General features: G+C 32.6%; 4 protein-coding genes across 4 annotated transcripts; all 4 read right to left on the bottom strand.

Annotated features, from left to right (window-relative positions):
* Positions 1-237: 237 nt before the first annotated feature.
* On the bottom strand, positions 238-3,791 carry UREG (urease accessory protein G). Its single transcript, XM_023664575.2, has 7 exons — positions 3,375-3,791; positions 3,100-3,291; positions 2,898-2,958; positions 1,587-1,788; positions 978-1,099; positions 778-882; positions 238-623 (listed from the first exon to the last, which is right to left on the bottom strand). Exons 1-7 carry the CDS (start codon positions 3,455-3,457, stop codon positions 540-542), a joined length of 849 nt encoding a protein of 282 aa, XP_023520343.1. The 5' UTR covers positions 3,458-3,791; the 3' UTR covers positions 238-539.
* A 2,001-nt stretch (positions 3,792-5,792) lies between these two features.
* Positions 5,793-7,997, bottom strand: LOC111783305 (Cytochrome b561/ferric reductase transmembrane protein family). The gene is made up of 4 exons (XM_023664227.2): positions 7,546-7,997; positions 7,231-7,395; positions 6,722-6,870; positions 5,793-6,171 (listed from the first exon to the last, which is right to left on the bottom strand). The coding sequence occupies exons 1-4, from the start codon at positions 7,681-7,683 to the stop codon at positions 5,820-5,822; spliced, it is 804 nt and encodes a 267-aa protein (XP_023519995.2). The 5' UTR covers positions 7,684-7,997; the 3' UTR covers positions 5,793-5,819.
* A 1,303-nt stretch (positions 7,998-9,300) lies between these two features.
* Positions 9,301-11,726, bottom strand: LOC111782482 (large ribosomal subunit protein eL20). Its single transcript, XM_023663239.2, has 4 exons — positions 11,567-11,726; positions 11,160-11,275; positions 10,999-11,062; positions 9,301-9,800 (listed from the first exon to the last, which is right to left on the bottom strand). Exons 1-4 carry the CDS (start codon positions 11,579-11,581, stop codon positions 9,459-9,461), a joined length of 537 nt encoding a protein of 178 aa, XP_023519007.1. The 5' UTR covers positions 11,582-11,726; the 3' UTR covers positions 9,301-9,458.
* Positions 11,727-15,359: 3,633 nt separating this feature from the next.
* On the bottom strand, positions 15,360-18,939 carry LOC111782725 (potassium channel KAT3). Its single transcript, XM_087120385.1, has 11 exons — positions 18,664-18,939; positions 18,366-18,581; positions 18,119-18,274; positions 17,952-18,009; positions 17,030-17,347; positions 16,678-16,917; positions 16,495-16,593; positions 16,379-16,411; positions 16,115-16,300; positions 15,662-16,037; positions 15,360-15,511 (listed from the first exon to the last, which is right to left on the bottom strand). Exons 1-11 carry the CDS (start codon positions 18,843-18,845, stop codon positions 15,372-15,374), a joined length of 2,004 nt encoding a protein of 667 aa, XP_086976511.1. The 5' UTR covers positions 18,846-18,939; the 3' UTR covers positions 15,360-15,371.
* Between the last annotated feature and the right edge of the window lie 6,848 nt (positions 18,940-25,787).

Here is a 25,787-nt window from a genome sequence, read left to right as displayed (position 1 = left end):
CTGATCTTAGTATTTTAAAAATAATTAAAAAAAACGAATAATTTGAAATTTTTTTAATATAAGTTTATGGCTACATTTTAAAAAAAATTTAGTAAATGAAAATCCAATATACTTTTGTTTATTTTGATACATATTTTTTTAGAATGTTCACTTTAGTCCTCCTGGAAGATCAAAAAAGCCTGATTCATATTTTTAAAAATCAAATATTTTGGTCAATATTTGTAAAATTCTAATGAATGATCAACAATTCAAGTCGGATTAGATTGTATCTTTTCAAATCATCCCAAGCGGCATAATAAGTTTGAGCCTTGGAAAATTCCCATATGAGTTTGGAGCCTCTTATGATCTATCTTAGAACTTCACAAGTCCTGTTTCCAACCTAAAAGTTTGAACTCTGCCAAGAGGAACAAACCTCCTAAGCTTTTTAGAACAAAGATTTTACATAATTCTGAAACGAAGCCACCAAAGCTGTGTACAACGGCTCCTATTGCACTGCTTAAAACTTAAACCAGACCCTCTCATTTCCCAGCTGAGAGATGTCAATGCCGTTTCTTCCCTGTCGCTCCTTCCCACGCCTGTATAATGTGGTTAACGATTTCCTCGACGCCTACTCCATGTTTGACCTGCGTGTCAGGCAGATACGCTTAACATCGACAAAAATAAGGTTTTCTGTTCTTCGTTCTCGTTCAGACTCGAAGACATTAACTGAGATAATCAACTACTTGATTCTCTAGCTACAAAGTGTGATCAAGATATCGAACCGAGGGGGGAGCTAACCTGAGCAAATACGAACGGCCCCCCATCTCGCATTTTCAGTGCGTCACGCTCCATAACCGCTAGATCAGCTCCAACAGCTTGTGCAAGGTCAGTTTTGTTTATTACCTGTTGTTGAAATGGAACCATTTAGAGAGATGCCTGTCTTGATTGCAATACTGACTGAGATGGATACTTTGAAACAAAATTAGGAAATGACATACAAGGAGATCAGCCTGAGTGATTCCGGGGCCGCCTTTTCGAGGAATTTTATCCCCACCAGACACATCTATGATATAGATGATATAGTCAGCAAGTTCCCTGCTGAAGTTGGCAGCTAAGTTATCTGCACAGCAAAACAGATAAAACATGAATCAAAGACTTCCAGGTACTAAACTCAAACAAACTCAAACCACCCACTGCAACATTTTAACGGTCCAAGCCCACCGCTACCAAATATTGTCCTTTTTGGACATTTCCTTTTGGGCTTCCCTCAAGGTTTTTAGAACGCGTCTGTTAGGGAGAGGTTTCCACACCCTTATAAAGAATGTTTCGTTCTCCTCCCCAACCGATGTGGGATCTCACATTCAAGATTATTTTCTTCTTTAACATCAAACATGAGAACCCGAGATAAACCCGAGATATCTAAATTACTGTGAACTATTTTTCTTTTGAATGCTAAACATTCAACATACCATTTGAACCGACAATTGATTTTTCGGGTGCTAATGCAAGTATATTAACGAGAAGGAAGGGCTAACAAAGATCCAGTGAAGTTAAGTAATCTAACACACATGTTATTCAAGCTTCATAATTGGGGATTTCCAAATTACCTCCACCAGATTCACATAGAAGTATGTCTGTTTTGTACAAGTTAGAAAGCTCCTCAAGAGGTCCAAGATTAATGCTGATGTCTTCGCGAATAGCAGCATGCGGGCAGCCACCAGTTTCCACTGCTCTAATCCTTTCCTCTGGTAGAGCTCCATGCTTCACCAAAAATTCTCCATCCTCTTTCGTGAAGATGTCATTTGTGACCTAACAGTGATCATGTCAAATAAATATCGTTTGGTTTCTAGCAGAAAAACATTTCATTCTACCACAACAAAGAACTTGATGTAATTGAATCAGCCTACTTTAAAACAATATCAGCAGATAATAATCATAGTATACAACCTCTTGTATACATGTATAGAGCAGTGAAGGTTATCCAGCTGATTATATTCTAAAACACAATGGAATTGGTGCTTTTATCTGTGAAATCCCACATCGGAAGCATTCTTTATAAAGATGTTGTTTAGCAGACGTTTTCTAAAAACCTTTAGGAGAAGCCTGAGAGGAAAAGCCCAAAGAGGACAATATTTGTCGGTGGTGGGTTTAGACTATTACAAATGGTATCAGAGCCAAACACTAGACGATGTGCTAGCAAGGAGGCTGAGCCCTGAAGGGGTGTGCCAGCAAGGACGTTGGGTCTCGAAGGGGATGGATTGGGGGGTCCCACATCGATTGGAGAAAGGAACGTTCCCCTGATAGGAAAAGCCCAAAGAGGACAATATCTGTTAGTGGTGGACTTAGGCTATTACAAATGGTATCATAGCCAGACACTGGACGATGTGCTAGCAAGAAGGCTGAGCCCCGAAGGGGGTGGACATGAGGGGGTGTGCCAGCAAGGATGTTGGGCCCGAAGGGGATGGATTAGAGGGTCCAACATCGATTGGAGAAGGGAACGAATGCTAGAGAGAATGCTGGGCTCCAAATGGGGTAGGTTATCTCACATCAGTTGGGGAAGAGAACGAATCATTCTTTAAAAGGGTGTGGAAACCTCTTCCTAGCAGACGCGTTTTAAAAATCTTGAGAAGAAGTTCGAAAGGAAAAGCTCAAAGGACAATATCTACTAGCGGTAGGCTTAAGATGTTACATTATCAGTCTCTAATTAGATGGGAAGAAGCAGGGTCTGAGACTAACAGAGAAACTGGTGCAATAAAACTCAACAAAAAGCTGAATAGACAGCTTTATTTTAGAATGAACAAATACAAAGTAAGTCAAGCATAACAGACCCAAGATTCCACAAATATTAAATTAGGAAGTGAAGCACAGAAACTGAAAAGTGAAAGTGATATAGAGAATCGATTCAAAATCTCACTTACCGCAGCTAGACTGTATTTGTCACGTAAGAAGGTACACAGAGCTAGCATCAGAGCTGTCTTCCTAAACAATAGTAAAACAAAATTGGCTTCAAAGTTCATAAAAAAAACAGTAGAATGTTCTTAGAGGCTCAAAACTAAATCTCCTCTGCATTTTCCTTCTATGGGAATGAGTAAAAAACAATGAAAGCAAATGGAAATATACCCAGTACCAACTGGGCCACCAATACCGACGGTAAAAGCCCTTTCAGTGAAATCTCTAGTAAGAAGAGGCGGAGCTCTCCGGCTGAAGAAGCCAGGAGAGTAAATGGGTTCATGGGAGTGAGGCGCCAGTCCATCATGACTGTGATAAACCCTACCATCTGCTCCAACAAAGGATGAATCCCCCTGAGGTTTTCTGTTACAAGTAAACAATGAACGCTAAGCAGAGAAATGAGATCAGATATCAAGACCTAAATGCACAAATTGAATGGAAATTACTCGTGGCTGTGGTGATGATCATGTCCGTGGTCGTGGTCATGGTGGTGGTCGTGGCTATGGCTATGAGTATCTTGCGAAGCCATTGTTACACTGATGAAGCTCGAAGAAGAGTTCGAGAGGAGGAAGATCGTAAAATGCGGCGGAGATTGACAACGGCGGATCAAAATTCAAACGGATTTTGAAGAGAAATCGAAATAGAATCAAGAACAGAGCTCGATTGTTGAGGGAAGAAAGAAAAATCCAAAAGAGTATCACAGGTGCAAGATCCTCCTTCCTCCACACAGTTGTCGAACAAAGACAAACATGTCAGAAACAAACATCAGTGTTCATAAATGATGGAGCCAATTTTTAACGCAATTCTCAAAATGTTCCAACTTTTAGGGCTTCACAAGTTTTTTGTTTGAACTACGGATTCCAATGTCTGCAATCCATCCAGGATTGAAACGTAGATGGTTTTTTTATTTTTTTTCCCCTTTTCCAAAAGATGATACAAATTAGCAGTTAATTTTGTTTTCTTGTTAAAAAAAATGCTAAATTAATAAAAATAAGCTAGTAATTTATCTTTAAAAAAATACTTTTAAATTTTTAAAATTTCATTAATATTCTTAATTAAATATATATATATATATATATTTAGAAAATTCAAAAATACTTTTATTTGGATGAATGGCTAATAATTTGTTTCAAAAATACTATTTAACTTTGACCAGTTTTAAAAATAACTTTTGACTTTAATAAGTGTGTCAAAAATATTATCGAGTTTTCAAAAGTTTTATTAATATTCAAACTTTTTTTTTTAAATTCCAAAAATATACTTACGATTAATATCATGGGTAAAAAATTACTCGTAAACTTTAAAAAAAAAATAACACTAAAAAGTTTTGAGATAGTCTATGAAGTGTCGATAGACGGTTTTCGTCTATATATTAATGATAACCATTTTTTTGAACTTTTTTTATAAAAATAAAGAGTATTAATGCTATTTTTTTAAATTTTACTCGTATTTTTTAAATATATATATATATATATATTAAAGTTGGTACATAATTTTTAATTTAGTATGTTTCCATATTCTTAAAATATGATTTTAGTACATAATTTTTATTTTAGTATGTTCTTAAAATTTGAAATTTGGTCCAGATGTACAAAATTAATCATCAAATTTGTGGCATTTTCTATATTCTATTTTCTATTTCCTATTTCTCTCAATCTTCCTTTTTCTCATTTACATCTCCGTGTAACCACCGCCACCATACCGTCTTTCCACGTTGGCATGATAGTCTTGCTAAGCAGTGACAACAACCTCGAGTTGACAAATATAACAGATCATTTAATCAAAATAAGCATTTAGTTAGACATAATATTACAAGTTTCTCATTTTAAACCATTTCAAATTGTGCATATACAAATATTATAATTGTGTCTCTCTCTATGAGATCTCACGTCAGTTGGAGAAGAAAACGAAATATCTCTTATAAAGGTGTGAGAACATCTCCCTAGTAGAGGCATTTTAAAACCGTGAGCCTGATGACGATACGTAATAGGCCAAAACAGATAATATCTAGTGCGCTTGGATTGTTATAAATGGTATTTAGAGACATACATCGGGCAATGTGCCAGCGAAGTTACTAGATCCCTAAGGGGGGTGGGGTGGATTGTGAGATCTCACGTGAGTTGGAGAGGAGAACAAAATGTTGGGGATTGTTGGGAGGGAGTATTTAAGGAATGATGAGTTTAGAAGCAAGAAATACATCCAGATATGATGAAGCCTTATGGGAAAGCCCAAAGTAGAGTGATGAGAGTTTATACCATTGTGGAGGTTCATGATTCTTCACATGAATGGAAACCTCTCCTAGTAGACACGTTTTAAAACCGTGAGGCTGATGATAATACAGGCCAAAGGACAATATCTGCTAGCGGTGGGGTTGAATTGTTACACTCTCGTCCTTCTATTTATTTTAATATAATTTTTAAAAAATGGTAACACCAACATAACTCAACGTTCAAATCTCCAATCTCACTCCAGCATACCATTATAATAATCAAAGGCTACAACCTGAGTGCTTGCGGCTTTCTAAATCATTGAAGCATTTGGCAAAGCAAAACAAGACGCTCCTTTACCAAATCTTGACTTCTTTTACAAAGCTTTATAGATCAAATTGGGTACCCCATCCCCTAAATGACTGCCTTTTCCACTAAGAAAAAGGAAGAAAAATGATACTCAAAAGCAGACCATCACAAACAATTCAAGAAAGATTATACCAAAGATCTTCTCCCCTAATACAATATTAAACCACTAACAAAGCCACAACATCTTTTGGGGCTAAACTTTAAGCACTAAGAATTAGTTTGAATTAAGAAATTTGATGCAATTTGATGCATGCACTCATCAGTATAACTAGAGATTTGAGTCAGATAAACATGTAAACATAGAAGCTAGTCATTTTAATCAAACAAGTTTCTGAGTGCATTTTGTTTGTTACAAGGATCAGGCAACAAATCCTTGGGGTTTTGCCTTTGAGCTTCTACATGTTGTTCATCAGGAGCTGAAACTCCTTCAGAATCCTCTAAAATAACCCCTTGCTTCTGCAAAAACTCCCATTTATCTTGAAACAAATAAAAGAAACCAATGAAACAGATCTCTGCAGTGAAGAGAACAGTCCATAATCCAATGCTTCTTTTAGTTTTCTTATGGTACGCATTCAACCCGGTGTAGATATTGATAATTCCCACTAGAGAAACTATTGTTCCAAGAATCCAATGCATAAGAAACCACACACTTCTTTCTTTCTTTCCCCTGCACACACGTGAAGTGGTGGGTGTTAAGGATCGCACAACAACGAACACACTAAATCTAGATCAACACAAAGAATAGAAGAGAGAATTGGCTAAATGTTTATATTGATGATTGAGATGAACACAAAGAACAGGGGTAGAAAATGCACGGAGGAATATTAGCTAAAGGTACGAGAGAATGCATAAAGTACGTTTTCAAAGCATTGCCTAAATGGTATATTTAAAGATCAGTTTACTATATATATAGTTTGACCAGATAGAACCATCTACTGTATCTACCGTATATATCTCTAACACATTTCTACCGTATATATCTCAAGCAGCTTTTTACTATAAATATTCGTTTAGATGACTATTTTCCATATAATATAAATAAACAACAGGCTCCATAACCGAACAGGGTGATTAAGCACCAAAATAAATTTTAAAAGTTCTTATGGAAGTTATGATAAACTCTTGCTAGAACAATCATGTTTTGGCCCTACAAAAGTCCATTGATCAAGAAAGGTCCTAAAAGTGAAGGGTAAATGGGAAGGGTGGAGGATATTTACCTTTGAGGCCTGAAAGTGCCTATCACTGCCTGTGCCCATATGGCTACGTAAAGGGCTAAGCCTATTCTTTGATGGCTGTTATTAAATAAGTTCTCAAATTTTCTGAGGGACATTACAGCTCCAGCTGAGGCCAGGAGAAGGGATAGTGTCTGTTAAATGAAATTAAGTTAGTAAAAGAGTAACTTTCAGAATTTACTCTTGGAAAGAAAGAGAGAGAGAGAGAATCAGAGCTTATCCTTATTGGAGACACTGAGATTCATCATGAGAATCACTAATTATAATCTTTTTCTTGCCATTCAAGTATGAATTCTTTAACTTCTCTGCCACTAAATTGTAATCAGCAGAACAAACAAAGTGGGGAAACCATGATGATACAACATGTTGGATATGATTATGTTCTTGCCAAATTCAAGAACAAAAATGGTTGCCTCTTAAGCATTTTATGATATCTAAGTTACAAGATATTGACAAAATTGATAGAAAGAATGAAGAATGAAGAACTGGGTTACCTGCAAAATGACATGGAGGTAGAAGAAGACCTTTAATTGAGTCGACCCACGAGCTAGCCGACCAGACATTCTAATTGTAAGTATACCAACAGGCATTAAGAACCCCATTGAAATCCAGAGGAGCAATCCATGGAGTTGAATATCAGATCTCTTTTCATGGCTTAGCTGCGAAATTTAAACATATTTCAATACTTTAAAGAATCTCCTACTCTTAAACGTAATCTTACATCAATAAATCAACAAGAAAAATAGTTGGCAAGAACAAATTGAAACGTATATCAATGATTCTAACGAGAAAATTAGCTTATCGTTTGCCTTTTCATGGCCGTCTTCTATACTCCTCTGACTCCTAGCTTTCTTCAACCCTTCATGAGCTGAGCCTTGAACTAATGGTAGAAAAAAAGCATTGCATAAGCTCATGGTAACGAGCTCCAGGTTATGGAAGTTTCTCATTCTTCAATAACCAATCAAACATCAAAAATCAAGAACAACCCCACTTTAGAAAACCCTTTTTCTCAATCTCTCGTTCTTCCTGAAATGGGATTTGTAAGGATGAGGGTTCTGATGAGTTTGAGCAGCAGATTGTAAGTGGAATGGCTCAAGAACCAGTGACCTTGGAATCCCATTGGCTATATATTGAAAACTTCCGCCATTGAAGAGGGGTTTGGAAGAAAAGAAGAATGGTGAAGGGGGAATGATGAAGGAATGACATGAGCGAGGTTTCTCCTCTTGGGTTCTTGCCGCCCAAAAAGGCCATGTTTGGATGTGGGGTAAAGCACCCTTTGCTTTGGAGGGAAATATGATTAAAGGGAACAGAGGATTAGAATTGGATAATGATGTGAGGGAGTGGTAAGTTCAGCTCTAATTTCATTAGGATCAACACCTAAACATAGTTTAATCCAAACCATTGATTCAAAGAGGTTTGCATGTTCGTTCTCCTTTGTTTAGTTCAACAAGAGAGGTAAAAGTTTCCATTTTGATCTCTCTAGCGGTCTATAATACTATAACAGCTCAAATCCACTGTTAGCAGATACTGTCCACTTTCATCGGTTTAAAACGAGTTTGTTAGAGAGAGATTTTCACGCCATTACAAGGAATGATTCATTCTCTTCTCCAACTGACGTAGGACCTCACAAATACGTTGTTTTAGTATTTTGAATCACGGTTGAATACGCATAAAGTGAATCTATTGAAATTGAAAGTTAAAAAAAACCCACCCGACACGTAACAACGATTTGTCTTTTGTACTCGATTACCTTAATGGGTGTTTGAAGGTAAACCATCCATGATGACAAAAGGTTAACCAATGTCAATTGTAAAATTATGTATAAAGACAGGCATTATGATGTCCACTAGGTTGGAGAAGGACTAGAAGAAAGGAAAGAAAAATAAGAACTTTATATTTGAAAATTTGGATAATGGGCCCACCCAGTCCACTCCTCTTTACAAATTACACCAAACTGAACTAGCTTTCTAATTCAATGAATGCTTTGAGAATGGCTTCCATGACCAATAAAAATGCACCAAGTTTTGTACCCAATAATGGTATTCTTCACATTTCTAACTCATTTTGTATTTAGATCTTGTACCATATGCACAACTTATTCGTGCTGGCACACTACATGGTAGCAAAATATGAGAGTTGATCGTACGAGCTGCCACCTGGATGCCACAAAACTCGTATATTAAGTACACCACGAGCTACGGTTGAAACTCATGTAACTCATCCCAACAAAATCATATAGTTTTCCTTTCTTAGTGTGATGAGATACTTCTTATGCAAGAAAACTTCAATGGTCTGAAACAATAGGACAACAAACATGTCATTATGGTTAACACAGCAATTTCATTATTACATTGTAACATGTTTTGAATAACTCTAATATCTAAACCACAAACATTATAAAACATTATTATTTGTTGTTATTTAATGTGAAACCTTAATCAGAATTCTAGTATTCTAATTTTTTAAAATTCAGATAATGTTCAAGATTAATCAATACAACAGATCATAATTAGTTCATACATAAAAAATGAGCCCAATGATATTAAAATCAAAGCACGGAAAAAGAAAAATCAAAAGCAAAATTTGGATCCTCGAATAAAAATTGGAACATTCGTTGCTAACAAAAGAAAGTGAAAGGTAAAACCTACCAAAATTTTCAAGTTTTAAACCAACCAAACTATAATCCATCTTCTTGCTCGGGGGATAAGAAAAAGGGGAAAGTTTACATGAATAGATTGGGTTTTGAGGCCTTGTATGTGGTCTTCAGCCTCCTGGTTGGGGGTCTAACCTTCTTGAACACCAGAGGGAATTTGATCTTGGAGTCATGGAATTGTTTGGTGCTTTCCCTCTTGCACAGCTTAGCAGGAACAGTGGCAGTCTTGATGATTTGGATGCATGGATGTCTGACCCTGTGTCGAGAAGCCATCTCGTTGTACATTTGTTCCACGGCGCCGTTGAGAGTGGTGTCGCGATATTCCTTGTACATGTTGTGATACCCAGTTCGGCTTTGGTAGCGCAACCAGATACCATAGTTCTTGATTTTGGTAGGATTCTTCTCAAAGATCTGCAAGCAAATCGAATTGAAGATTAATATTCCTAATGAAAGAAGTTCAAAGCTGAACCATACCAAATATGACCCAGCACACGATCTGCTGCAAGTGACCCAGCACTCAAATTCACCAATCATACAAGCAAATCAGTGTTTTAAAGCCAAATACCCCAACTCCTATAACCAAAACAATACCAAACTTCTCCCTTCCCCACTCCCTCTATTTAAACCCAAATACCCGAATAACTTCCCTTTTAATTACAAATATACCCTTAATATGCTAATAGTAATTCATGAACATATTCTAAAGCCATTCCTATCACATTTTGATGGGAACCAAAACAGAAACAAACCATATTGAAAATATAAGAGACGAAGAACTACAAAATAAACCAAGTGTTTTGCAGTATTTGGACCCTCCACTCTTGGGAATTCTCTCAAGCTAATACCTATAACCAAACAAATGCCCAACTTCTCCCTTCCTACTCCCTCTATTTCTAAGCAAATTACCCTAATAACTTCCTTACTAATTGCACATATACCCTGAATACGGCAATAATGTTCCTAATCTTATTCTAATGCCATTCCTATCATAAACCACACTCTTTCTCATACCTCCTCCAAAGACCACGCTAAACCTTTAAAAGTCCTACTATTCCTCTCAAGTCACACTACACACAAAATAGCAAAAGAACAAGCTTGCCACTAGACTCTACCTTTATCACGAAACGGATAGTTCATCAGAATATCCTCCATCATAGAGTGACAGTCTCTGAAACAGAACACAACCACTCCAAACACAATAAAATACTATTTCCAAAAAAAACAAGAAAATTGATAACCCTGCAAAAGATGATCAAGACCCTCCACCAGCTGACATTTAGACTCTATCTAACAACATTACCACCAGGAAAGTGGGTAAACTCCCTCAGTGAAAAACATCTCCATTTAGATATGTCAAAAACTAATACAAGAAAACCTTCGTTATCTCTATATTTGAAATACAAACACAATTGACAGCCACTCATTAGCTAAATGGACAAGCACAATAGTCGTGTTTCATTTCCTTCTTAATCACTAACCCTTTCAGTTCACAAAAAGGGGGAGAAACTACATTTTCAAAAAGCTAAAAGTTCATGGAAATAAAATCATAAGATCATTAACTTTAGACAAAAAAACAAGAGCAATGTTCACTATCCCACGCATGTATTACCTCATTAATAGCAAGAACTTGTCCATTACTCTTCTTGACCTTCTTCAACTTCCTCAAAAAGTACCTGTTGAGAACAATTGGACAAATTGTGGCAATTCAACAACTCGACTCAAAAGCTACATTCGAGTAAAATGCAATAGCATTTCCAACGGGAAACTCACCAGAACTTGGATTTAGCTCGGACCTCATTCGTGGCCCATAGCTTCATTCGGTATATCTTCGGATGTTCATCTGATTCAGAAGGAAGAGCCCTGCCCACAACCTGGTATTGGTGGAACTGCAAACAAAACCAAACCATAATAATTTAACACACCTCCAATCCCCAACATTTTGATTCTGAAGAAACTAGGCAATAGAAATGTGGTAAATTATCATTTCAAATTGCTCAAGAAAGCCAAAAAAAATAAATTCAACGAACCAGAAATCACATATTCAATCCCCACATCCCTGCACTTCTAATGAAAGTAGAAAAATTCACCCTAGCTTAGAGGAAACCCCTTCATTGACGGCCTACACATCCATCCATAGGACAAAAACAAGAGATCTAAGAACAGAAATCGAGTCTTACCCTAAAAGTCACCATCTTGGAGGAAAAGAGAAGCTGCTGATGTCTCTGTAAACGATCTCTCTCTTCCAGACTGGTTACTGAGACGCGGGCTTAGGGTTTTGCTTCCAATTTATACCTGGGCTTCAGGTGCAAATATAGATCCATAACTCTTTTTTTCCGTAATTCTGTACTGTTTTTTAATTAAAAAAATTAAAAACGTCGGATTTTATTTAAGCTAAATTTAAAAAAATAATATTATGAATAGAAAATATTAATATTGTTTGTATTTCAACGGATTTTGTTTATACAAAGCAGGCCTCTCAAAGTTGATGGGCCAAGTAGAGATCAGGCCCATTCTTTAGACACTTGGCCCACCAATTTGACACCCCTAAACACGAAATTAAACATATATATATATATATATATATATATATATTTTTTTTTTTTTTTTTTTTTCTTTTTTCTTTTTTCTTTTTTCTTTTTTTTTGAAATGCCTCCTTTTATTTTAAATTATTTAATATTTTATTTTCAATTATAAATTGGGATTCTATCATTTAAAAATGTTAAAATTTAATTAATAAAATTTCATAAATTATATCAAATTTTTATCTATCATGTCGAGATAAACAAAATTATAATTTAACCATTCGATTTAATCATAATATAATTATCATTTTCAGAATCCATATCTCATTTTGAAAAAAAGAAAAACAACTGTCGATATTCCATTGGTCACCCTAAATTGCCGTGTCCATTTCCTGGTTGGGACCACATTGGAAAAATGACCAATCAAAATTGTGGAAGGTGGTGTGAAACGGTGTGACATGTCAACATCCTAAGAGATCCAAATTTGTATGTGATCAAATCTATTGAATCCAACAAGCTTATTATTTAAGAAAAAATGAAACTTAGATTATTTTTCAAGGTGATATGTAATATCTTAGTTTATATCACAAATATATATAAAAAAAACAAGTTTATTATAATTTATAATATATATTCCCGACCTATTTATCTAACCGAGAGAAATCTCACTCTACTCTTTCTTTCATGTCCACTTTGTTCGAGTCACTTTTTTACTATATCCACTTAGTTCGACTCATGTATGGACACTTTTAAATGATAATCTCTCTTTATAGCCTCTCAAATTAAACAACTAGACAAAAGTTTAATCTTTATCCGAAATTTATATGATTATGAAAGTTTAAATCTAAAATTAACATTTTGTTTTTTTTGTTTTTTTTTGTTTTTTTTGTTTTTTTTTTTTTTTTTTTTTTGTAATTTAAATTATGGGGTTAAGAGAATAAATAATTTCTTTTTAAAAATAATTATTTATGTAATTAAATACCCTCGTGAGTATATATATATATATATTCAATATGATCATCCCATTCTCTTGATATCAAGAATTATGTGAACCAAGAGCTACCAAATAGCATCAAGGAGAATGGATGAAAATTTAGAATGTATTTGGATGAGCTATTAAGAATATATCTTTTTAATTAAGTGGTCATTATTTAGAAACCCTAATCCATCATGGTTTTACTTTTTAGAAAGTGGGTTTAGTATAATTCTAAAATATTTATTTTTAGATAAAATAAATTCCTTAATAAATAAATTTAAAAAGTATACTAATTAAGTGTCTCGTTTATAAAGATTTAAACCACTTTTTCAACCTAATTATTAGAATAATCCATATAAGTATAACTAAAATATCAAAAAATACGTATATATATTAACGTAGATCCAATATTAATAATAAAAGAAATTTATGCAATTTTATATATATATATATTTTTTTTCAAAACCATCCCCATTTTATTTATATTTAGATCCATAAATTTTTTAAAATGAAAGCTTTAAAACATTTATTTTTCTCAAATTGACATTTAAAATCACAATGTGAAGCATATACTCGATAAATAATGTTAGATCATGGAGTTCTAATCAATCAAAATAAGTATAAAAGTAACGACAAAAAGTTGTATTATCATACATCCAAATGACATCTTTTTTAGAAAAATTATGACCATCCTTTGTTTCTTTTTTACATAAGATAGGGAGAGTACAATAAATAAATAAATTAATTAAATAAATTAAAAAAAAAAAAAAAAAAAAAACTTTTTGTTTTTTCACTATTCTTAAAAGGTGATATACATTTCGTGTTTATTTGGTCACTAATAGGAGTGTTCATATGATTTAATAACTCCATCAATTTGAACTATCTACTCCAAACTAAAAATGTTGGGTTGAGTCAGATTTTTTATATTCTAATTCGGGTTAGGTTGAATTTTTGAAAATAAAAAATTTGGATCAATTTGTAAGTTGACATTTTTTAGTTCGGTTCAACCCGACCAAATCAAAAGTAGGGTTACGACCTAACTCAACTCTACCCTACTTTTAAGATCATTACAAAAATTTAAAATATTTGATATTTATAATTGAGGTTAGTGATGTATTATGACCTGTTAATATATGATATTTAAGGAACAATATTTTTAAATAATTAACAAATAATAGCGTAACGACCAAATTCAATTGAAAAATAGAGGGTTAGATTAAGCTGTGAATATGTTCGGGTTGCTCATATACACCCGGCTTTCTCACTACTAGATTTTACTGTTAATTAATATTTTAATTGAAAAAGAGATACAGAATGTGAGAGAGAAACTTGAATCCAGCTCAGCCACTACTTGGATCATGTAAAAGCAATGGCTGAGCATGGGAATCAGGTCACCCAACTAATTAAAAACCTTTTATTTATTTATTTATTTATTTATTTTTAAAATTATTATTATTTGTGTGTACAAAACAAGTGGTCCAAGATGGTCAACATCCCTTGAAGCGAAATTAAATTCTTTTTTCAGATATAATATTATCAGTATCTTTTTAATCAAAATATATTCCTTATTTATAATCTCAAATAATTTTGTCATATTTATAAATAACTCGTCACACTCCATTTTGAAAAAATATATATATAACATCAACCCTACGAGAAATAAAGAGAACGTCTTACAAATTTGATTTAATTTTCCATAAATGTGAACGGCCAAGTACTTTGAGATGCATAAGTTTTAAAAGTACGAGTTTTTATAATTTATAAATAAACTCCTGTACCAAATAGAATTTTATTTGTATAATTCTAAGTTATATAGATTCATCCCGAACATGAAATGCTTCTTTGATATGGGAACAATAATTTTATAAAAAAAAAAATTGAAAAAAAGAAAGAATAGAATCTATTATATATTTTCATGTGGTTATGATCAATATAGAAATGGGTATCTCAAACCTATTCTTTACACAATGGGTATCTTAAATCTTGTTGTTTACACTAATACAAATGGGTATCTTAAAATCTTACTCTTTACTCTCTTCATTTTAAGCCCATCCATAAAGGGAATAGAATATAATTTCCTCATCAAATTATATATATATATAAATTTTATGTATCAGTTCAAGCTCAGCCCATCATTAGCAGATATTGTTCGTTTTGGCTCGTTATGTATCATCGTTACTCTCATGATTTTAAAATTCGTATGTTAGGGAGAGGTTTCCACCCCTTTTAAGGGGTAATTCGTGCTCCTTTTTAACTGATGTGGAATCTCATAATTTAAAACTTGATTATATTAAAAAAAAAAATTAACTTTTTCACGGGCTTGATGGATTAATATAGACATTTTTGCCATTAAGACAAAATGATGTCAAATTTTGGTGGATGATCTTTTAACAAGTTGTTGCCTCAATGTTTACACGCCTTTATATGATCCTACGTTGTGTTATTTATCATATAAGAAAAAAAAAATGTATATTTTGTGGTGGTTCATTTGAGACCACATTTTTCAATATCATTATTATAAAGAAGAAACAAATGGTCACCATCACGAATCACATTTATATCATCAATTTCTGCATTATCTGCATTCATCACTTTTGTGGGCATTTTCCTTCCAAACTTCTCACCTACATCAAATACGGGACCAATTCATCAGGGTCGATTTAAAATGACTTTACTAGTGCTAGTAAAAAAAAAGGTTTTAATGTTTAAGAAGTCGTATCAAACAAATATATAGGTTTAAAGACGTGTTTGGTTTTTATCAAACGTGACCTTACCAGCAACTTTACAGAGCTCTTCGATCGAATTTGGGAGAAGCATTAACTTTCCATATCGACTTTCAACCGTGCTTCTATCTCGAGGCTGTATAAATACAGTAACCCTTTTCTTGATTTGTCTCGAGACATTTGAGTAAGAGCTCGTGGGCAAGTTTTCTACCGAGGAACTAATAAAATCCGACCGAAAACCTCCATCTCTTGCTGGTAACTTGTTGTTATGAGACAAATTAATGTCGTTTTCACCTCCTTCAAGCTGTTCATCAAACTCAATTCTATGTTCATCTAAGCTTCCCAAATTTTGATCCTCATCTCCAAGCTTCTTTAGCCCACCATCACACCAAACATCCCCCATTATTCTTTCATATTCCTTCATTTTCTGCAAATAAACAACAAAAATCCAATTAATTTAACTTTAAAAAAAAAAAAATTAAAAATAAATAAATAAATAAATACCATGAAAAAATTGTTCATGATAATATTCCCATCATCTGTGTTTGATTGAATAATATACAACAAAGAAGCTCTCTTGATCCTTAAAATTTGCGAAAGATTTGTTGTTCTAACTGTCAAAGGCTGCGGCTTTTGACATAAAACTCCAAATTCTCCGAATGTATCTCCACCTGTTGCTCTTCCAATAACCTATAAATTTTAAAATATTTTGTTAATAAAATAAAAAAATAATAATTTTATAATTAATAATATAAATTTAGAGCTTACTTGATCATGCCCATCAATTTTGGATATTAAATCCTGACAATTTGAAATTATTTAATATTATAAATAATAAAAATTAGGAAATTAAAGAAAATAAAATTAGGGAATTTTATAATTACCACACTGCCTGAAACCAATATATAGAGATCCGTTTGAGCTTCACTTTGGAGTATTACATCTTCCTTTGGTGGGAAATACTCAGCCTCCACATCTGAGACCTTAAGATGAAAAAAGGTAAATTAAAACACAATAATTACTGTAATTTCCATTGATTTTTTACTGTAATTTTACTGTAAAATTACCAATTGGAAAAGGAAGTCATGAGAAACTCCTTCAAAGAGGTAGGCCTTCTGAACAATGGGATAAAAGAGATAGTGAGCTATGGAGACTCTAATGGCCTTTGGAAGGTCATTCAATGTGTCTTGCTGCTTCAGCCCTTCGGTTCTAAACTTGAGACATATATGAGACAGCATCTGGTCTTGTATGGGGTTCGGTAGCTGATTTCTCAACGCGAACTCCATGGCAGCTCGTACCGAATCCCTCTGAAAAAAGATCCCAACCCATGTCAATTATCACTTTCGTTTATCGTTTACAATTTGATTGTGCATGCATGCATGGAAGGAAGGAAGAATTTGTTTAAAAGATGGGACGTACGAAGTTTCGAGTGCGACTCGTCCAATGGACGACGAGATTCGTCATGTTACCGATGAGATAAGAAGTCAAGCCTAAGTTGAAGAGCATGTAAAAGATGGCAAAAAGCATTTCTCTGGGGTTCTCTGCATGGAGATCGCCATAGCCAGTGGTGGTTAAGGTGGTAATGGACCAGTAAATTGCAGTAATGTAAAGGTTCCATAGGCTATCTTCCTTGAAATTTGGGTTCACTGCGCCAATCCATGTTCGTTTTGGGTCCGGATATTTGTCGGCTATTAAGAAATTGAAGCACCCAGCACAATGTACTGCAAATAACGTTACCTGTAAAATGTAGCAATCAACCAAACAATTAGCAAAACGCTCGAGTAAGTTGAGCCAAGGTATTCGTGAATTGGGTTGGACAGGGTTAAGACATTTTTTTTAAATCAAACTTTATTGTTCAACTTCTAAAATTTTTAATCGGAACCATTTTACTAAATAATGAACTCAATCCAACTATATAACTTTTGGGTTGAGTTCATTGAGAGCCATTTATTTAAATTTTTTATTATTAATTGGTAAAACATCTTAAAAATTAATTAAGATTTATAACTTAATTTTAATATATATTTTTAAAAAAATTACTTTTAAGATAGTTTAAAATTGGGTAGTTAATAAATAAATATATATATATATATATAAATATAATTGTATTATTAAAATTAATAATTTGAATGGATTTTTTCATTCTAATTTAATTTTAATTTTAAGACTCATTAACCAATTAAATTTATAAATTTTTTATTTATTTGAACTCAAATTAAGTTAATTGGGAATAAAAAGAATTTTTCGAATTTTTTTTTGAAGAGAGAATAATAATAAATAAATAAATAAATTTAAAAAAATAAAAAAATAAAAAAAATAAAAGTAAGTTGACGATGCTTACAGAAATCAACTTCGTGCAACGGGTCCAGAAATAATTGAACCTGATGTCCTTTTCAAGCCTAAAAAAGGAACCCAACAACAAACATGTCAGCCGGAGCTTGATCGGAGCCGAGCTCACCGGAATATATGAATAATTAAAAAGAAAGTAAGTAAGTTCTCATTTAAAACCTTGCAAAGAGAGAGCTGACCCGTCGGAGCCGCCATAGCCGGAGCATATTCAGAAGCTTAAACCCAACTTCCCCACTTTGATTGGTGAACAAGAAACTAATCGACTGCAATGGCGCCGTCGAACAAACGTCGAAAATAAACCAAGTCGATAAATACCTATTTAAAAAAAAAAAAAAAAAAAACATAATAATAATTAATTAAAATTAATTAATTATCAGAAAAAAAAAATGATTTTTCTGGGTCTGACCTGACTGCAATTTTCTTGGGGTGGTCAACGAGAAGATAAGATTGAGAGTCAAGATAGGCGACGAAGAAAGTCAAAACGATATCGACGGCGAAGAAGGCATTGACGAAGTGATCTATGATGAACAGAGCATTTTGTTTGTAGGGAAGGAATGCGAATTCGAAAGGACAAATCCAAGCAGAGTAAATGACTAGAGCCACCAGCCACATCTCCCATGCTCTGTTACCCAAAATCCGACCACGGTTAAAATTAAAAACGGTAAAAATTTAGAGTTTAAAGAGGTAAAAAAAAAAAGAGTTACCGATAGCGAGGGTTGAAAGGGGAAATGATGTGTTTACGAAGCTTGGTGGATTGGTTGATGGTGGCGCCGAGAGATGGCAACAAGTCAGGGGACAAGAAAGTGCTTTGAAGACCGCCGTTGGTTTGGAACTCGTCGGTGAAGAAGCGCTGGAAGAAGTGCTTTGTACAGGAAGAACATGGCATTGTTTGTTGCAGAAATTATACAGGAGGCGGCGGAGGAGGAGGCGGCGGAGGAGGCGGAGGCGGAGGCGAGGGCGGGAAAGAGAGAATTTGAAGAAACTCGTTCTTTTTTTTGCGTTATATAATGCTTACAAAAAGGACTGTTATTGTTATTTATTATTATTATTATTATTATTATTATTTTAATTTGTGTCTGGGAAGCTCTGTTGTGGGGGTTGGCAAATGGAAAATCAAAGGTTCACGTGCAGTGCGCGTGATGTCTGTGAAATTAAATTAGAAGGGGAAGGAATCGGACGGTTGAGATTGATTTGGAGAAGCAGTTGGGGACACGTGTAAACTGGTCTCTCCCAACTTTTTGTAAACCTTTTCCCTATTTGATGCTTAGAATATTATTTTAATTGGCTGCCATTAATCCATCTCAAGTCCAAAAACATTTTATTATTAAAAAAAATGGAGCTTTTTGGATTTCATAATTTTTATTTTTTTTTTTATTTTTTTTTTTTTGGACCGGTATGAAAATGTATGGGAGAGTGATTCGGAGCCGGGCGATCACAAAGGGTTATGACTCCATACGTCAATTTAGTCTATATTTCTTGAGTTATCATTTATATATATCTCGTTCATGATACTGTTATTTTGTATCAGTAAATTTTACATTTACCATAAGTAATTTTATTTAACAAGATGTAAGTGAATTGACGGATTAGACCTTTGAATTAAGAATGGGGTCGGTAGTCGAATTAAGTGCAAGAATAAAATGGACCAAAATTCTATTCTCATTCTCTCAATCAACTTTCTTTCTAATTATTCCATATTATCATTTTCCTTATTTTACAGTTGTGTTCTTTTTTTTTTTTTTTTGGAAAAAGAGTTAAAAATCTTGTGATGTACTGTCATAAAAACATGTGATGGAAATTATAAAAAAATTTTAAAAAAAAAAAAACTTGAAGCATAAATAAATAAATAAATAATTACCCAAAAATACTTGATTCTTTCCTTTTGAAAATTATTTAATACGTGAATATAATACTAAAGTAAAAGAAAGATACATAAATGAACCGACATCACATTAAATGAAAAAGATTATAAGGCGTACTTTCCTTTTTGGTGGCTCAATCGTAGGAAGTACATGGTTAAACGTATTTTATTTGAAGCAATTTTATGTGAGTGAGGACATAGTATATTAGAAGAACTCGTGTTGTTCCGTGGGAATAGTCTTCATTCTTAAGAAACGAGGCGTAAATCGAATAAAACAAGATAAAAATTATAATTGAATGCATATAATAATATTGCATAGTGAATCTGATTGGGATGAGGAGGATGGGGCGGCACAGACCAAGCGCCAAGCGCTTGGGTGGAGGCAGAAAAGGACCATAAGCATCGGCCATCAGCCATCGGCCATCGGCCATTTACGCATTAAATATATATCATATTGTGTTGAGTTCCAACTCCAAATGCAAAGCTTTTTCATTTTTGTGGCTCAAAATCACAGCCCCCAACCCCTTTGCACTTCCCATACATATATATTTCTTGATGTTGATTGCTACTCAAAGTGGAGCTCAAACTTGATTCCCTTCACCCAGGGGGATAGAATCATATGAATTTATTTATTTATTTTTTTTTCATAATGGAAAAATTAATTGTCGTATCTACAAATCTATTATGCAAAATAATAACGTGCAAATATGAACAAAAAAAAAAAAAAAAAAAAAAATCTTGTCTTCTACCAACGCACTATTTTAATTCCATTGATAAAGTAAATTTATATCACTAATATATTATTTTTACATATTGTAATGATATGGTATGATTAGACACCCATTAAACAAAAACATTGGAATAGTTAGCTTTGTTTTTAATTAATTATGTGATACTTAAGTTAAGTTCGTATAGTTTGTTATACGTAAAAAGTTTTTGGATTATCAAACTCGATTATTTTACCCTTGAAGTTTATATTGTTAGCATTCTCGATCCATTCGTCAAATTCTTCATTAATTACAAATGAAATTTTATTGATTTTTTTTTCTTCTTTTATCTCCGAACTTTCTTTTTCTCTTTTCCCTTCATCTACTTTTATGAGATCACACGTTTGTTGGAGAGGAAAACAAAACACTTCTTATAAGAACGTGAAATTTTTTTCTAATAAATGTGTTTCAAAACGGTAAGAATGGACGGTAAAAGAGAGATAAATAATAAAAATATTTGTTAGGTTTATTAATTACACAATTAGAAGGAAAAAAAAAAGTTGCCTGACAGATTAATAAAAGAACTCCATTAGATTAAAAATGCCACAAAATGCAAATTTTTGAGTTTGAAGATCCAACGAGCGAGATACAACTTTAAGTGGGGACAAAAATATATATATATATATATATATATATATATATATATATATTTTCTTTTTAATTATAATAATATTATTTTAATTATGTGTGGATGAACTTAGAGCCAAACATTTTTTTAAGCATATGCCAATTATATTTATGATGTAGATATTTCGGCCAATATGAAACCTAAGATCGATTCCCTTGACTAATAGAATGAATAAAATTCAGTTTGTTTCCTAACTTTTTTAATTAAGAAAAAAATTATATATGGATTAATAATATACTTTTAAATTAGATTTTTTTTTAAGAAATTAAGACAATATATATATATATATAAAATGGGGTTTAAGTGGAAAAAAAAGTTTTATTAAAAGAAACATAAAATAAAAATAAAAATAAATGGTAATAAAATTGGTTTAAATTAATTAAATTTGGGGGTTAAGTTGAAGAAATCCAATCATTTTATTTGTGGTTGAGAGTTGAGAGAGGTAAGACATTAACTATTTGGCTTTTGCATTTACGATGTGGACTAGCCAAATATATTCCCTTTTGCCAAAGGGAAAATAATATAAAATAAAATAAATTTCATTTTTAATTAATAATTATAAATAGCGTAGAATTTATAGAAGAATTTATTTTATACCAACCTAGAACAACCCCTCATTTTATATTTAAATAATTTAATAAATCTCATAATCAAAGGTTTCAAAATAATACTATTACAATATTCTAACTTAATATTGTCCCATCACTTCCAATTTTGCTAGCCACCAACCTGCTATATCCAAAAATAAATAAATATATATATATATATATATATATATATATATTACAAATAACTTAACTCCTAATTAAATTATTAATTATGTTAGTAAATTATATATTTGAGCTATAAATTGAAATAAAATAAATTTAGAAAAAAATTATTGAGGATGGAATGTCAAAGGTAGAAGATAATAAAAAAAATTGACGTTTAGAATATTGGAGCGTTGTTCCAAAGGTAGGGAAACCTAGAAAAGACCAATTGGGAATGTCCCTGTCTCTCTCCCCACCTCCTATTTCATTTCTCATCCCTATAGAAAATGTGTAAGGATCGAGCTTTACGTGCAAATTCCTTCCCTTTTTATATTTTTTTAAAAAATATTCCTTTAAAAATAAAATAATAGACCATTTTCATTTTTTAATATAATTGTTTTTAAAGGTAAAACACCCTAATAAATCTAATAATATTTCATAAAAAAATATAATATTCGACCTAATTTCTAAAAATTTGAATTTCAATATTACAACATAGTATTTTCCATTTAGTTGACGATAAATTTTTCTCTGGCTCCCTTTCTATCTTTCATTGAAAAATTTTCACTCTATTTTAGGCCGATCTTCATGAATTAAATGGACATTCTCTATTCTACACATTCTGAATAGACCCGTCAACCACTAAATATGTACGATGTTATATAGATAGTGCCCTCTAACTCTTAACACATAATCGACACTAAGCTAGTAAATGGTACGAGTGATTCGTGAATGTTATAGTGCTACTCAGTTATCATTATTCAACCTACAAACTTTGATAGATTTGAAAGCAAATAAACTCGATTCAAATTTTAATTTCCTTTATTTATTTTTTAAAATAACCTTATATTAATGTGAATTATGACATAATTCCCATGATGTGACGGGAGATATTTAGGTAAAAGGGCTGCATAACTACCAAACTTTGGTGGGTTTGTAATTAATGTGGTCTGACATCCAAAATTATTCAACAAAAACATAAAATTTGTAACATCCTAGTCCCTCCCCTAAAAAAGTCTTCGATTTCGATGTGTCACAAACCATATCATCACATGTCTTTTTCGTTCAGATCTATAATATAAAATTAGTTAAATTATAAATTTAATTTATAAATATAATAGTCGAGTCTACCGCTAGCAGATATTGTTCTCTCTGGTTCATTACATATTATTCTCAGTCTCACAATTTTAAAATGCGTTTGTTAAGAGGAAGTTTCTTTAACTAGCCACCATGGGATTCAGCCATCTTCAATAAATGAATAGGACGGTTTAAATCTTTCAACTTTGAAAATAGTACACGTCATGTATAGTCATGCTCACATTTGTTTACGCAAATTTCCGTTCTTTTTTGCTTCAAGAGTCATCTTTTTAGTCATGCTCACATTTACTCAAATTTCCATTTTTTTTTTAGCTTCAAGAGTAAAAAAATGTCTTCTTTAGATTTTTTCTTTTGGGTTTTCTGTCAAAGTTTTTAAAACATGTCTGCTACGGAGAGGTTTCCATACTCTTATAAAAATATGTTTCGTTCTCACCGATGTGGGATCTCACACAATCCACCCCCGTTCGGGGACCAGTATCCTTGCTAGCACTCATTCCCTACTCCAATCGATCTGGAATCCTCAATCCACCCCCCCCCCCCCCCTTCAGGATCCAGCGTCCTTGTTGGCACACCGCCTCGTGTCCATCCCCATTCTAGGCTTAGCCTCCTCACTAGCACATCACCAAATGTTTGGCTCTTATACCATTTGTAACGGTCCAACCCCACCGCTAACCGATATTGTACTCTTTAAGCTTTTCCTTTCGGGTTTTCTCTCAAAGTTTTTAAAACGCTGTCTCCTAAGAAGAGGTTTTCACCCCCTTGTAAAAAAATGTTTTGTTCTCATCTCTATTCGATGTGGGATCTCACACTTATAAACACTACTTTCACTTGTAATTTCTTTATTTCATTATATATTTTTTAACCATGATTTCAAAATTCATGTCATGATTCGAAAAATTAAACTAAAAAAATCAATTATTACTTTAACACGAGAAAATAAACATAATTTTTATTTGGAGAATTTAAATAAATTTGTGTAAACTATTAGTAGCATTTGAGAGGAAGCAATGGTTTTCAAAGAAACAATAATTTTAAAGACAAAAACGTACGATTTTTGCAAAGAGTTGTCTGAAACATGATGAAATGCAGTAATAGAGCGACACGATTGCCTCATTGTACGTCTCCAAAAACCAAACATTAAAAATAAAATTTTTTTTTTTTGCTTATTTTCTTAAGGAAATATCGCCCATCACTCGAGAAAAAGAGAGATTATTGTGTTTTGATTCATCGTTTCTTGTTTAAATTATCAATGAAATATTAATTTAACTTTAATATTTTCAGTTGACAATATATATCTTAATTAGTTGAGCTATATTCATGTCAACATATGTATCAAACTTATAAAACTACAGATAAATAACTAGTAGCTTGCCCCATTCATAAGAAAACAGCCATAAAAACTCAAAAAGCCAACAAGTTTTTAGTTCCACTTATTGAGAATGAATAAAGAACAAAGAAAACCCAAAAGCCAAAAACCAAAAACCAAAAAGGGTATTTATCCTCTTGGTGGTGGTGGAGGAGTTGGTAGGGCTTTGTGGGGAAGCCTATCTTAGTGCTATATATTTTGTGGTTGATATAATGATCAGATATGAAGACCACAAAATCGAACGCCAACTAACCTTACGCGTGCTGCTACTTTCAAGATATTTTGGTCGAGAAGTATATCTTAATAGTATGTTAAGCTATGTTCACGTTCGTAATTTTAGATATCTTTATCAATTTGCTAAAATCGTGGATATTATTTCTACGGATATGATGAAGGTATTTTGATTGAGATGTATATCTTAATAGTATGTTGAACTATGTTCACGTTCGTAATCTTAGATATTTTTATCAGTTCGCTAAAATCGTAGGTATTATTTCTACGGATATGATGAAGGTATTTTGATTGAGATGTATATCTTAATAGTCTGTTGAGCTACGTTCACGTTCGTAACTTTGTATATCTTTATTGACCCACGTGAGTATTATTTATATCCAATTATGTGAAATTTAAATGGATACACTAGATAATCAATATATATATATATTTTTTTTTTACTCAGTTAATTAGTTTAAAATTCAATATGGGTATGTTTTATAGCTTTTGTTGATGAGAATTGAAATTAATTAATTTAATGTAAGTGAATGATGTGATGGAATCATAAATTGCTTAATATATTGCTCCATTAAACATCAATTGAAAGTAATATTGAAAATTAGATAATTTAATTTGATTACTAACAATAATTTAAATATTAATAATTAATAATAAAAATTTGTGATAAATAGTTAAGATAATACGAAGTATTATTTACATATGTATTAGTTTTTCCCCTTTTTAACATGAAATGTATTGGTTAAAATAATTTCTAAATAAAAGTAATTTCTAATGATTAATTAAATTATAGTTCGACCATTTATCCCCATGTATAAAAATTCTACCTATATAGAATCACGGTGGATTAATTTTTTTAAGTTTCATGAATAATAACATCATCGATTCTAAACAGTAAAAACATGTGAAATAGACAAGAATATTAATATCTAACGCATGAAATAGACAAATCCATAAGTTTATTCTTCCCAACTATGAGTACACGTCAAAATTACTATCTTTAAGACTTTCTTTCCTGTCTTACTAATCCATATTTTGAATCCTCCTAAACAAAACTAATCTAAGCTTGATCAAAACTTAAATGTGGTAATGACATCATCAAAGAGATCCTAAAGCCTAAAGTAATAT

The sequence above is a fragment of the Cucurbita pepo genome, chromosome 20 (assembly GCF_057944985.1).
Source record: "Cucurbita pepo subsp. pepo isolate OVF chromosome 20, ASM5794498v1, whole genome shotgun sequence".
Classification (NCBI taxonomy): domain Eukaryota; kingdom Viridiplantae; phylum Streptophyta; class Magnoliopsida; order Cucurbitales; family Cucurbitaceae; genus Cucurbita; species Cucurbita pepo.
Note: the sequence above shows the minus strand (reverse complement) of the source record. Positions and strands in the feature narration are given on the sequence as shown.

Excerpts from the sequence above, each read along its gene's own strand:
- LOC111782482 (XM_023663239.2), bottom strand. Across the intron at positions 11,063-11,159 it reads CGAGCTAAATCCAAGTTCTG|GTACTTTTTGAGGAAGTTGA; the intron begins GTGAGTTTCCCG and ends TGTTCTCAACAG. Across the intron at positions 9,801-10,998 it reads AAGTTCTTGCTATTAATGAG|ATCTTTGAGAAGAATCCTAC; the intron begins GTAATACATGCG and ends ATTTGCTTGCAG.
- LOC111783305 (XM_023664227.2), bottom strand. The coding sequence starts at position 7,683 with ATGAGAAACTTCCATAACCTGGAGCTCGTTACCATGAGCTTATGCAAT. Across the intron at positions 7,396-7,545 it reads TAGAAGACGGCCATGAAAAG|CTAAGCCATGAAAAGAGATC; the intron begins GCAAACGATAAG and ends TAAATTTCGCAG. Across the intron at positions 6,172-6,721 it reads GGCACTTTCAGGCCTCAAAG|GGGAAAGAAAGAAAGAAGTG; the intron begins GTAAATATCCTC and ends ACGTGTGTGCAG.
- LOC111782725 (XM_087120385.1), bottom strand. The coding sequence starts at position 18,845 with ATGCCATGTTCTTCCTGTACAAAGCACTTCTTCCAGCGCTTCTTCACC. Across the intron at positions 16,918-17,029 it reads CGAGTCGCACTCGAAACTTC|AGGGATTCGGTACGAGCTGC; the intron begins GTACGTCCCATC and ends ATCTTTTTTCAG. Across the intron at positions 15,512-15,661 it reads AGAGCTCTGTAAAGTTGCTG|GTGAGAAGTTTGGAAGGAAA; the intron begins GTAAGGTCACGT and ends TATTTGATGTAG.
- UREG (XM_023664575.2), bottom strand. The coding sequence starts at position 3,457 with ATGGCTTCGCAAGATACTCATAGCCATAGCCACGACCACCACCATGAC. Across the intron at positions 1,100-1,586 it reads TCTATGTGAATCTGGTGGAG|ATAACTTAGCTGCCAACTTC; the intron begins GTAATTTGGAAA and ends TTTGCTGTGCAG. Across the intron at positions 883-977 it reads TCACTCAGGCTGATCTCCTT|GTAATAAACAAAACTGACCT; the intron begins GTATGTCATTTC and ends TTTCAACAACAG.